Source organism: Candida albicans, chromosome 1 (assembly GCF_000182965.3).
Source record: "Candida albicans SC5314 chromosome 1, complete sequence".
Taxonomy (NCBI): domain Eukaryota; kingdom Fungi; phylum Ascomycota; class Pichiomycetes; order Serinales; family Debaryomycetaceae; genus Candida; species Candida albicans.
In genome coordinates, this window is record NC_032089.1 from 381,034 (window position 1) to 392,979 (window position 11,946).

An 11,946-nucleotide genomic window follows, 5' to 3' on the forward strand; every position below is an offset into this window, starting at 1 on the left:
AGATAAGTTATAGATTAAGCAATATGAAAAACCAAAAAGAAAGAAAGAAAGTTAAAGGAAAAAAAGAAAGTATATGATTTAAATGAATTTGTGGGAATGCATAAAATGATTAAATTGTGTGAGTCTGAGTAAGTAAAGAAAGCAGAAAGTGTAAAAATGTTACTCAGTATTTTTCTTTTGGTTTTTGTACACTATTGTTATCAATTTGCTGCTACTACGACTGCTACTACTTTTACCACTAACAATCAACTCGAACGAGGCTCGGAATTAAAAGATAATCAAATGGTCATGCGACGCAACGGAAAACACAGGACAATTTTTTTTTTTTTGATTTGCTACATCCTAGTTTCCTAGTATATACACACACAAATATACATACAAAATGCTGATTCTATTATCAATAAAAATACAGAAGATTCTAAATACTAACCCATATGTACCTTTCATTACCGTAAAAATCAAAAAAGCAAATATATTTACCATTCTTCAAATTTCTGCTGTGTTTCACTCATCTGGTTCTTCTTCTTCGTCACCAAAACCACCAATTTCAGGAGTGGATCCCTTTTTGATAACCTCCAAAGTCCATTTATAACTCCAAATTAACACTCCATTCTCTTTAACCAGACTTCTAGCTTTATACTTGCCTCTCAAAAACGTTCCCCCCGGTACACCAGAAGGAGCAAATGTCACTTCATGATAGTCATCTTCATCGTCAAGATTATTAACCGAGGCTTCTTCTTTCATTTCTAGATTTCGGTCATCTACTGGTATCCTCTTTTTCTTCACTGTCTGATGATAAGTCAAATTTCTTAGTGGCCTCTGCTTCACCTTAAACCTTATCGTCAAAAGATAAATGGAGTATTCGGGTAATCGAAAATGAAGTCTCTGAGGAAAGGGGACCATATCTCTCGAAAATTGCAAAGGTTGGTCATGCCCATATAGTTTCAAAGACATGGATTCAAATCTTACTAAATCATTTTCAAAATCAGCTAAAACTTCTTCTCTAGTTTTCTTTCCAACGGGCGCAACCGTTATGCTGTTCTGAAGAGTCGAACTCATCTTGTAAATGTTGTAATTGTTGCCGATGCCGAATTGTTTTATGAAGTCACAGTTCACCAAATATTATTTAGAAAAATCAAACGGTGTAATACTTTTAGAACTAAAAACTAACGTCCTCGTTGTACAACAGTAGTATCAGGGGGAGGAGAAGATGATGACCACGGAACGATCGAAATTAATGCAAAGTTTTTAAATGAAAATCTAATCGATAGATAAAAAAGAAACACAGCAATCAGCAACAATAGCAGTTTAGAATAAATCAAAGAAAACCAAAACAACAAACAATCAGCAAGAAAATATTCTAATAGGAAAAAAAAAATTCCCAACATTTAACACCACTATCAACATGTGACAAATATGCAATTATTAAAAATTTAGTCCAAGAGTGGGGGGAGGAAGAGGGGCCACAAATCGGAGGTGGGGTTCAGTCAGTCAGTAGCGAGCGCGCTGATACTAATGGTGCAGCGAACATTTGTGTTCTAAAAGATCCGGGTATTCTTCGATTAATATATCTACGTAGTTGTTCCAGTAGAAAGAGCTTTTCCCCTTTTTGCAATCAACGTAAATGTGATAAAGAGACGGAGGATTCATGTATAACTTTAAAGTTGATTATTTTTTAAAAAATTACTAACCAAATCTATATACCCAGTTTCCAACAACTCATAGTTCAGGCATTATCTTTGACAGCCAGGACTTCACCATATGTGCCTTTCGCTATTTCCTCCTTTACTTTTCTAACTATCTCCTGTTGACTTTCATCCAACTCGTCAATTTCCTCGTCTGTTAGCTTCTCTACTGACTGCAACAACCTAACGTGATCCAAAGATAACTCGGTCAAATCCACAGGTCTCTTGTTTAAAGTCAACTCAATCAACTCTTGGTTTGTAGTATTCGAAAGTAGCCCTAATTCCACTAAAGCTAAACTCAATTGTGGGAACCTTTCTAATAAAACCTTTGTACTTTTTGGATTATCAATACTCATAACCTTTATTTCCTTCAATATCTGTAGTGCCGAATTGGAATCAATATTCGATAGTATAGTAGATATAACCTGTGATGCATTCTGATTAGGATGTATTTGTATCCCAAGTGGCAAAGGTGGCAATTTTACTGATTCCTTACTCGACATGTCATAATCTGTCACAAATGAACACTTTAGAAATCTACCATTAGGCAATGTCATATAATTTAGATTACGAACAGCTGATGACGCAGTTTCATTATCTCCATAATTTATAATGGCATACCCTTTGGATTTACCTGTTAATTCATCAAATAATAACTTCACATCTAATACTGGTCCAACTGATCTTGCAATATCCCGCACCTGTTCTTCAGTGTAATCAAATGGAAATTTACCTATTGAAACACAAGTGCTTTTACTATCCATATTTAGTTTGAGCTGTCTAGTTTTCCTGATTCTTGGTAACAAAAAACTATAATTATTTAACAAATTATCGATAGAATCTCTTCCAAAGTACAACCAATTTCGATACATTTTTTTCTATGAGATGTTTTTTTCCCCTTTGTCTTTAACTAATGTATTTGGGTACACTACCTGAACCTACCAGTTCAGTTCAGTCTAAAAAATTTTTTTTTTATTGTGTTTGTTTATACTACCCTTTGCATATATTACTAATATTTATCTTACCCTTTCATCATGGATACAAAGGAAATAAGATCTACTGTATCTAATCTTGAAAAAGCAGTAGATGACACCACCATTTTAAAGTTGTTGAATATCTTGAATGATGGGGTTAAACCATCCGAAAAACTCTTGAGAGAAACCAAAGTAGGTGTAGCTGTCAACAAATTCAGAAGTCACGACAGTGCCGAAATCAACGGTTTAGTTAAAAAAATGATCAGAAATTGGAGAGATGCCGTGCAAGCCGAAAAGAACAACAAAAAGAAGTTAGCAATAGCAGCTGGAACAGGAACAGGAACACCTTCAAGCTCAGCAATTTCGCCATCATCATCGGGTTCTGGAAGTACAACACCAAAACCATCAGAGTCAACCACACCATCGGCTGCCCGTAAAGGTCCAAGAAATCCAAAAACTGACGGTGTAAATACTCAATTATACGAAAATGATACCAGAAATGCATCGGTTAGTGCTTTATACACGTCGTTAGCAGTTGATCGTGACGATTCACCAAAACACATTTTGAGAATAGCTATTGAAATCGAGGCTGAAGTATACAAGAGCGAATACCTGAAAGTAAGTGACAGTTATAGAAATAGGTTAAGAAGCTTTACCATGAATCTTCGAAATAAGAAAAACCCAGAATTAAGAGAAAGAATCTTATCGAAACAAATTTTACCTGCTGCGTTCATTAAAATGACCCCTAATGAAATGGCTCCTGAGGCATTGAAAAAGGAAATTGAAAAATTGCACAAACAAAACTTGTTTGATGCTCAAGGTGCTACTGAAAAGAGAGCAGTGACCGATAGATTCACTTGTGGCAAGTGTAAGCACAAGAAGGTCAGTTATTATCAAATGCAAACCAGATCAGCGGATGAGCCTTTAACTACATTTTGTACTTGTGAAAATTGTGGCAATAGATGGAAGTTTTCATAAATTATTAGAATTATACATTAGTTTGTCTTGGTGATCTCTTAGTTCCCTTGTCTGTTTCAACACCCAGATTTCTATATAGCTTCTGATTTGTATTATACTATATTATATATACGATACCTTTAAAAACTAGCGTTTTTAGTCAAGTACGAAAGCAAATCGACCTTAGTAACAATTTGAACTGGTTTCAATTCATCATCTGTGATTATAGCATTCGAATTGGTTTCAAAGAATTTATTCAAAGCAGCTAATGGGGTGTCCAACTTGATTGGTTCATAACTTCTCTTAGTGAATCCTGATTTTTTAGTAATGGTGAAAGATTTTTCAAAATCAGCCAACTTTCTGAAATCAATGATGATCGAACTGATTGAATTGGTCGTTTGAATCTTTTTAGTGGATAAAGATTTCAATATCTTGGATAAGGTGATCAAACCAACTAATCTTCCAGAGTTATTCAAAACTGGCAATTGATCAAACCCATTGGATTGCAATAAATCAAAAGTCTTGGCAACTGTGTCAGATAAAGTGACAGTGACAACTGGAGCTTTGCCAGCAACCAAATCCTTGATAGTCTTACCATTCAAGAATTCGTCAGCCTTGTTAGCACCCGGTGAATCTTCAACTTCGAATCCATTGGAGATTAACCATTCGTCATCGGCAAATTTAGACAAGTAAGATCTGATGGAATCTGGGAAAACAACAACGACAGTATCGTCTTCAGTCAAGTCTTTAGCTACTTGTAAAGCAGCTTGTAAGGCAGAACCAGAAGAACCACCAACCAAAATACCTTCTTCTCTAATAATTCTTCTAGCCAATTTAAAAGATTCAGCATCATCTGTTTTGATCCAATCATCAACATATTTTCTGTTCAACACATCTGGAATAAAATCATAACCAATACCTTCAACCAAGTAACCTTCGGTGGAATTATTTAAAGATTCTGGTTCAGCTAAAATAGAACCTTTTGGGTCAGCACCAGTAACATGAATCTTAGAATTTTTTTCTTTCAAGTATTTGGAAATACCAGTGATGGTACCACCAGTACCAGCACCAGCAACCAAGTGAGTAATTTTACCTTCAGTTTGTTCCCAAATTTCATAACCAGTACCATAATAATGAGCATCTGGGTTGGCTGGGTTACCATATTGGTCCAAAATAATAGAGTTTGGTATTTCTTTTTCCAATTTTTTAGCAACACCAATATGAGATTCTGGAGAGTCCCATGCAGCTTCAGTTGGAGTTCTAATGATTTCAGCACCTAAGGCTTTCAAAACAGAAACTTTTTCGTTTGACATTTTTTCTGGTAAGGTAATGATGGTTCTGTATCCACGAACGGCACCAACCAAAGCCAAACCAATACCAGTATTACCTGAGGTTGGTTCAATCAAAGTATAGCCTGGTTTGATTTTACCTTGTTTTTCGGCTTCCAATACCATATTTTTGGCAATTCTATCTTTAATTGATCCTCCGGCATTGAATAATTCAACTTTGGCATAGACCTTGGCTTTAATTCCCAACGATTGTGGAATTTTGTTCAATTTGACTAATGGAGTATTACCAATAAGTTCTAAAATATCTTCTTTTAAGGCTGGTGGTTTGTTTGTAGATGTCATTGGCTGTCTATTGTTTAACGAAAGATATAGAGATGTGGTGGTTTTATTGGGTTTCTTTTTTTTTTCTTACTTTTTTTTTCAAGTTTTTTGAGTTTGATGGGTGTAATTGTTTTTGTTTAGTGTTTTAGTTAGTTGGTAAGATGCATCTCGTTTTTGTTTGTCTGCTGAAACTGATCAGTGTGTGTGTGTTGTGTGGCTTTTTTTCTTGGTGTATTTGCACAATTCACGCGACACTTTAAAAACTCACCATTCCCCGTCTTATACCGAGAGAAGTGTTCTGTATTAATGCTAAAATACATTCTCACCTCTTCTTTATTTACAAACTGATGATCTTACATTTAATCACATCAGGATCTTCACCAGGAATACCTTTTGTAAAATCAAATACAGAGAAAACCCCTTTTCTGTCTAAAGCAAACACTTTACCTCCATCAGCACTGAAAACCACAGACGCAGATTCACTAAACCTTTCAGCATTAGCAACATCTCCTAATTGAACAACGATTTTCTTATTTTTCGAATCAGTCGAGCTTATTCTTCTTCCTGGATAAAAGTTTGCACTGGCGACTAAAAATAGTTTCCCATCTTTATCAAGGAAAACAATGCCATCACCACGAGGAGATACGGCAATTCTATGTATGAGCGATCCAATTTCATTAATTCTCATAAATGTTTCAGCTGATTCCACACTGGAGTATTTTTCACTTTCATCAGCGCTGTTTAAACTTTTCATATCATTATTATTAACCACATTTTTGGTTGAATCAATTTGACTTCCTTCCAATTTTATTACCAAAGGAGGTCTGCTTCTTAAAGAGCATGATGTGACAATAATCAAGTTCGAATTCATTGTGCCAAATTTAACATCAGTTATGCCTTCTTTAGATAACATCAAATCGTTTTCAGCTTCTGCTCTTTCTTCATAAATGGCACCAGCCAGGTTTTCATCATCAAAATCAGATTTAAATCGTCGATTTGACTTGTAGACGATCTCTGACCACACCAAACGCGGTTTCCGATAATTATCATTTTGGCGATTATTGGTTAATCTAATAATCAAATAACGTGTTTCCCAACTAGTTGCAATAATCAAATGGGTAGACGATGCATTGAAATTCATGATTTTTATTGGGTCTCGATAAGGAATAGTTATTGTCAACGGATCGACAGATTCAAGGGATCCATACTCCAGCATCATCAACCTATGAAGTATAACAAATGGTTGTTCCTTCCCCGATATCCTTTCCTTGGCAGTAATACCACAAGCAACTAAAGAATCGTTTGGTGCAATAGAAATGCATCTAATGGGGAAATTAGTAACGAAAGTGTACATTGGTTGACCAAATTTATATGGAGACATTTTATTCAAGTTGAATATACGCATCACTCCTTTTGTACCAGAAATCACCAAATAATTCCTCGTCAATTTACAGTACATTTGGTCCCATGAACTCAATCTCTTTTTAATATCTAAATCATTAGTACAATTGGTATTATCCTTCGCACCAAAATCGTTTCTCACTATGATTTCTTTGGGCTCGTCACTGTCGCTCTCGGGCAAGGATAGACTATTTAGATTTTCCCCGTATTCTCCAGTCAGTTTACCACAGCATATTAGCTGAGGTTTAATCAGTAAGTTTCCAGTATCTCCCATCGGCACAATATATTCATACACTTCCCATCGTTTATTGCTAATGAGAACAAAACGGGTGATTTCCATACTTGAGTTGTAATCAAGATACGAATGAATCGAAGTACTAGTGGCTCTCTTGATAGAATAATTAGACAGTTTAAAGGGAACTATTGAAGATAGATTCAATTTTAGTTGTTGTGTCGGAAATGTGGATAACTTACGATGGAATGGGAAGCATTTTGCAAAATTGAATTCTTTATTTTCACTTAAACTCTCAAGGAGGTTCTTTTCAAAACTAGATGGAATAATATTGTTATCAGTAGAGTTGTTAAAATCAGTTTCTGTATTAGTTCTTGCTATGCCTGAAATTGCAGGTTCTACAAATGCTCTATGATTTTGCGGGGAAATTGAAGTAGAATTCATCAGAACTGAGGATGGGTAGGACCTAGTCAAATCAACATTTGCCTTTTTGCTTGATATATCTATTGGTAGTGTCTTTGATATGTCAGAATAATTCAGCTGCTGTTTTTGTAACATGTTTTGAATTGGTACTTGGTTGTCCTTCATTTGTTGCAGTTGTTGTTGATAAGAATGAGGGACTTCTTTCAGATCTGTTCTCTCGAATTGTTCCTCTTTGGCAAACTTATAGAATAGACTTAACAAACTCATTGGTTCAGTATTCCCAGCTGTTTCATCTCCTGTTTTAGGTTTATAATTTTCATCCAGTATGGCCTTGATACTTTTCTTGGAGGAAGATGGACGTCGTCTTTCCAAAGATGTTTGTGATTGCTGATTTGAAATTATATTGTAAAGATCACGTAAAGGTTTTACGGGTGCTAAAATTGAAACATTTTGTAGTTGACAAGTGGGACAAATTCTGGCAATATTGAGTTCATTGAAAGTTGATTCTGAGGTTAGACATCCACATGATAGAACGGAAATATCCAGAATCACGCTACCATTATAGCCAGGGATTCGAAGCAAGTCCTCAAGACTTGAAAACTTCTCCATAATACCAAAAATAAAAAAAAAAGAAAATAACCCGTTGAATCGCACACTATATGTATGCTATATTTCAATCACTGAGGTTTGGGTTTATTATTGTCTGTTTTTTTTATTTTCACTTTTCTCAGATCTTGAGATAAGGAGTTTTTTTTTTTCCTCTTCTACCTTACATTGAGATCTAAAGATCTGGTTGTTAATTTTTAGAGAGACAACAAACGTACAATTAACATTATTGGACCTGAATGACACAACATACCTTGATTTGTTATATACACCTAAATTAAACACTAACTAAATCTGAACGACAAACTTTCATACACCAACTCAAATGAATCCACCAAAACAACCTGAATCAATCTCTTGAGTTTTCATCATCTCTTTCATTTACATTGATACTATTGCCGTTATAAGTATCTACCTTATGGGTTTTTTCCTTATTACTAGATGTTTCCATCGAATCGCCATGTACAGTTGGCATTTTCCTTAAAGATCGAGAACCCGGTGTTGTTGGACGACTGTTGATATTAGAAGCTGTGGAATACGCTTGTTGGGAATGTTGATTGAAATGCGATTCAATAGGTATAGGTGGTGAATGTGGCCTCATGACATCTCCGCTAGTCTCATCAACGTTAGGTTCAATATTCAACAACAAGGATGAAGCAGATGTGCTCTCAAACATCAACAGTCCTGGATGACCAGCAATTGGAGGTCGATGAATGTTAATTGATTGGTCATCCTCACTAGACTGCAAATTATCAGCATCACGGTGATCGTATCGAGGAGAACTATCACGATGTTCTTGGTTATGTGGAGCATTAATGCCATAGGAGAAAACTGAAAAAATTGTAGTACCTAAGCTGAATAAAACATTTAACAAGCTACGGAAAATACCTGTTTTTCCGACGTCATTGTCTGGTTTGTCTGAGTCCACCTCATTATACGTAGGTTTCAAAATTAAAGCTGATCTAGGTGTTAAATCCAAGTTGGCCAAAGTGTTGGATTCTTGCTCTTCCAGATAAGTAACACGAGGTAATGCAGGACGATGGAAAGCGTATCCTGTTGGATATGGATAAGCTGTAGTAGCAAAAGACGGCATACTTTTCGCAGGTGGAATGATTTCAACCTCAGAATCTAACCATTTTCTTACATCAATTAACGTGTCCTGGGATTTGAATTCACATTTCATTGTACTTCCGTCAAATAGTTTAATGGATAAAACACATGAATTAGTTGAGGATGTCGAAGTTTTTCTACTTGATGGAGAGTGGACAGATAGTTTTGATTCTACGTTTGCATTTTCTTGCTCTTTAAGTTTTCTTTCCTTTTGATCTGCCTCTAATAAAGCCCTCAATCTTTTCTTTTCTTCAATCCTTTCCTGTCTCATTCTGGCCACCTTCTCCTGATATTTCCGTACCGATTTATCATGATCTGAACTGGACTGAGAATTGTTGCGAGCCAGATTTTCAATGACAACGTTATTTTCATTACTTATGTTCTCACGTGTAGACACATTATCACTGGATTTCACTTTCTTTGTTAATTTTCCAATTATTTTGATAAACTCCTCCTTTGTCGTGTCGTTGGAAATCACTGCCTCGATCTTCCCCTCATTCACAATATAAAAACTAGGAACTATCAAATCTTTGAATAGCTGACTGAAATATCCAAATTCAACGGTATTTTGGGTTAACTTCAACAAAATGAAGTTTGATTTTATTATTGCGGTTGTTTGGTCATCAATAAACTTGGGTAAAAAGGTGTCCGTGTTTTCCGTATAAGTTGAAGTGACTAGATAAACAAAAAGTGCTTTTTGTTCACTTATCGTAGAAGATACTGCTTGCTCAACTGATGTGGTAAATGAGCGATGTATATTATCTGACATTTGATGAGAAATACTAGACTGACAAAACAGACAAAGACCTATTAGATATTAAAGAAGATGAAAATCTTTGATGGGAAAGAAAATCTGTGAACCCGTTTGTAGATTTTATTTTTGGATATTTTTTTTTGTGTGTGAGTGTGACTTACATCCGTGTGCGGTGAAAGAGATAAAATTTATCTATTGTGTGTGTGAGGTGAAATTATGATCGTTAAGGTTTTCTTAATTGCTTTTTTTTTCTGTAATATTCTTTAACCCGGTGTGATGATTTATTGCCAACAAATGTGTGATTGTTACCCAAATTTTTTTACAACTAAACAACTTTAACAGGTTTGACTAGCATCTATTTCAATTCCAACACATTCTACAAATGTCTAAACAATGATCGTTGCGCTAACAATCAAATCAGGCTAATTCACAAAACTAGACACATATGAATACGAAGCTCACTATTTTTTATTTTTCTTCTTTTTCGTTTTATCCTCAAAATTAATATACGACACAGGAACTCCTTTCTCTTTTAATATGTCTATAATCAATTTACCATGAGGACCTTGTACTTGAACATCATTATCAACAATTGTAGAAGAACCGGAACATTTATTTCTCAATTCTTTAGCTAAAGTTTCGGTCTTGATTTCAAATTTTTCATAATTGGAAACTCTAGTAACGACTTTTCTTCCAATCTTTAGTTCTGTAACAATTTCAATCTTTGGTGGTGTCCCCTTATAAACCACAGAGTTGTTAATTTGATAATATGGAGAAAATTTGGTAAGAAAGTGTTTCAACAACTGATCACGAGGCATTTCAGTTTTTGTACCCAATTCTGCATCTGGTTTAATAAGTTTGGGATCATCAGCAACCAATGAAAATTTCTTGATATAAGACTCTAACAACGATTTTGCAGCGGCTGCAGTAAAATACTCATCATATTCAGCATCCAATTTATTGAAAAATAAACGAAGATTTTTCGTTGGCTTGTAAAGTGGAATAACCTTTAGGGTGTTCGGGGATGCATTAGATGTAGATGTAGGTTTAGATTTTGTTTTCGGGGTTGCATTCGACTCACTAGTAGTGATATTTAGTTGAATTATGGATAATTCTTCGTCCTTACCTTTCACTTTAATATAGTTAAGTTTGGCCATTTCCTTTAAAAATTTGGAAGCCTTTTTCCAAGACGTTTTCTTCATAGTAATACTAGATGGTACATTTTTGTTAACATATGACATAAATGTAGATGCAGGTGTGGGTAATTCAATATTATTCACTGACTTTATTGATTTAATAAACAAATTATCAATTTCCTCTGTAGTCAATTCAGGAAGTTCATGTTTCTGTTCTTTGGCGGGTTTGGGTTCTGGTACCGTTTCGTTAGATTGCTCTTTGACAGTATCTGACACTGGAATTGTTAATTCTTTCTTCTCCAATAATGTATCATCTAAATGGTGAATGATTTCCACTGCAACACCTGATCTACCCACCACTGAATCAAACTGTGTCATGTTCAATTTACAATGACCAATGGCAGTGACTTTTTGGGGATTGTCGTGACTTACAATCCCCACAATCGCACCCTTGACTGCTCGCTTATCAAATGGAGGAACTGTTCCTGGTAACATGAGGTCGGCTCCCTTAGCTAATACTCCGAGAACATGTGGATGTGTGGCAATTGTTGGCAAAATAGTTGGATACTTCATTAACGTGAATATAGTAGGATATATATCCGAGTCTCGGGTATGGAACCAAACAGGGACTTCATTCTCATCAAAATAAATTGACCCGGAAACTTTTTCAAAGGATACAAAACTGGCCTTTTTGATTGTCGATGGAAGTATTTTTTCAGTTTCCTCCTTAGTTAGTTCTTCAAGAGGCAAAGAATACGCATCTGCAATACATGACAATAGCCTTTTTCTTTCAGAAGTTTTGATATTTGAAGATGGTTTGATTTGGGCTGGTTTTTTAAACATGACAGGAATGTGTTTTTAGTAGGAATAGAGGCAAAAGAAGAGTACCACTTGAAGATTGCGTTGGACTGCATTTTTTTTTGTCAGATTTTGACAGAATCGCAACTTTATTGCCAAAACGAAAAACCCTTCACAATTGATGAAAGTGCTGGAATATGATTAGCAAAAGTAATTCAACTTCTCCAAAGTTTATCTGTTAATTTTTCATCACCTGATTC

General features: G+C 35.2%; 7 protein-coding genes across 7 annotated transcripts; 1 reads left to right on the forward strand and 6 right to left on the reverse strand. All coding sequences in view use genetic code 12, as the record gives it.

Annotated features, from left to right (window-relative positions):
• Positions 1 to 504: 504 nt before the first annotated feature.
• Positions 505 to 1,059, reverse strand: CAALFM_C101840CA (uncharacterized protein; the record flags this gene model as incomplete). The annotated part of the gene is made up of 1 exon (XM_707871.2): positions 505 to 1,059. One exon carries the CDS (start codon positions 1,057 to 1,059, stop codon positions 505 to 507), a length of 555 nt encoding a protein of 184 aa, XP_712964.1.
• Positions 1,060 to 1,726: 667 nt separating this feature from the next.
• Positions 1,727 to 2,557, reverse strand: CAALFM_C101850CA (uncharacterized protein; the record flags this gene model as incomplete). Its single annotated transcript, XM_707870.1, has 1 exon — positions 1,727 to 2,557. One exon carries the CDS (start codon positions 2,555 to 2,557, stop codon positions 1,727 to 1,729), a length of 831 nt encoding a protein of 276 aa, XP_712963.1.
• Positions 2,558 to 2,719: 162 nt separating this feature from the next.
• Positions 2,720 to 3,637, forward strand: CAALFM_C101860WA (transcription elongation factor DST1; the record flags this gene model as incomplete). The annotated part of the gene is made up of 1 exon (XM_707869.2): positions 2,720 to 3,637. One exon carries the CDS (start codon positions 2,720 to 2,722, stop codon positions 3,635 to 3,637), a length of 918 nt encoding a protein of 305 aa, XP_712962.1.
• A 119-nt stretch (positions 3,638 to 3,756) lies between these two features.
• On the reverse strand, positions 3,757 to 5,247 carry CYS4 (cystathionine beta-synthase; the record flags this gene model as incomplete). Its single annotated transcript, XM_707868.2, has 1 exon — positions 3,757 to 5,247. The coding sequence occupies one exon, from the start codon at positions 5,245 to 5,247 to the stop codon at positions 3,757 to 3,759; it is 1,491 nt and encodes a 496-aa protein (XP_712961.1).
• A 316-nt stretch (positions 5,248 to 5,563) lies between these two features.
• Positions 5,564 to 7,891, reverse strand: PTR3 (Ptr3p; the record flags this gene model as incomplete). The annotated part of the gene is made up of 1 exon (XM_707867.2): positions 5,564 to 7,891. One exon carries the CDS (start codon positions 7,889 to 7,891, stop codon positions 5,564 to 5,566), a length of 2,328 nt encoding a protein of 775 aa, XP_712960.2.
• A 346-nt stretch (positions 7,892 to 8,237) lies between these two features.
• On the reverse strand, positions 8,238 to 9,767 carry CAALFM_C101890CA (uncharacterized protein; the record flags this gene model as incomplete). The annotated part of the gene is made up of 1 exon (XM_707866.2): positions 8,238 to 9,767. One exon carries the CDS (start codon positions 9,765 to 9,767, stop codon positions 8,238 to 8,240), a length of 1,530 nt encoding a protein of 509 aa, XP_712959.2.
• A 446-nt stretch (positions 9,768 to 10,213) lies between these two features.
• CAALFM_C101900CA (uncharacterized protein) lies at positions 10,214 to 11,731 on the reverse strand (the record flags this gene model as incomplete). Its single annotated transcript, XM_707865.2, has 1 exon — positions 10,214 to 11,731. One exon carries the CDS (start codon positions 11,729 to 11,731, stop codon positions 10,214 to 10,216), a length of 1,518 nt encoding a protein of 505 aa, XP_712958.2.
• Between the last annotated feature and the right edge of the window lie 215 nt (positions 11,732 to 11,946).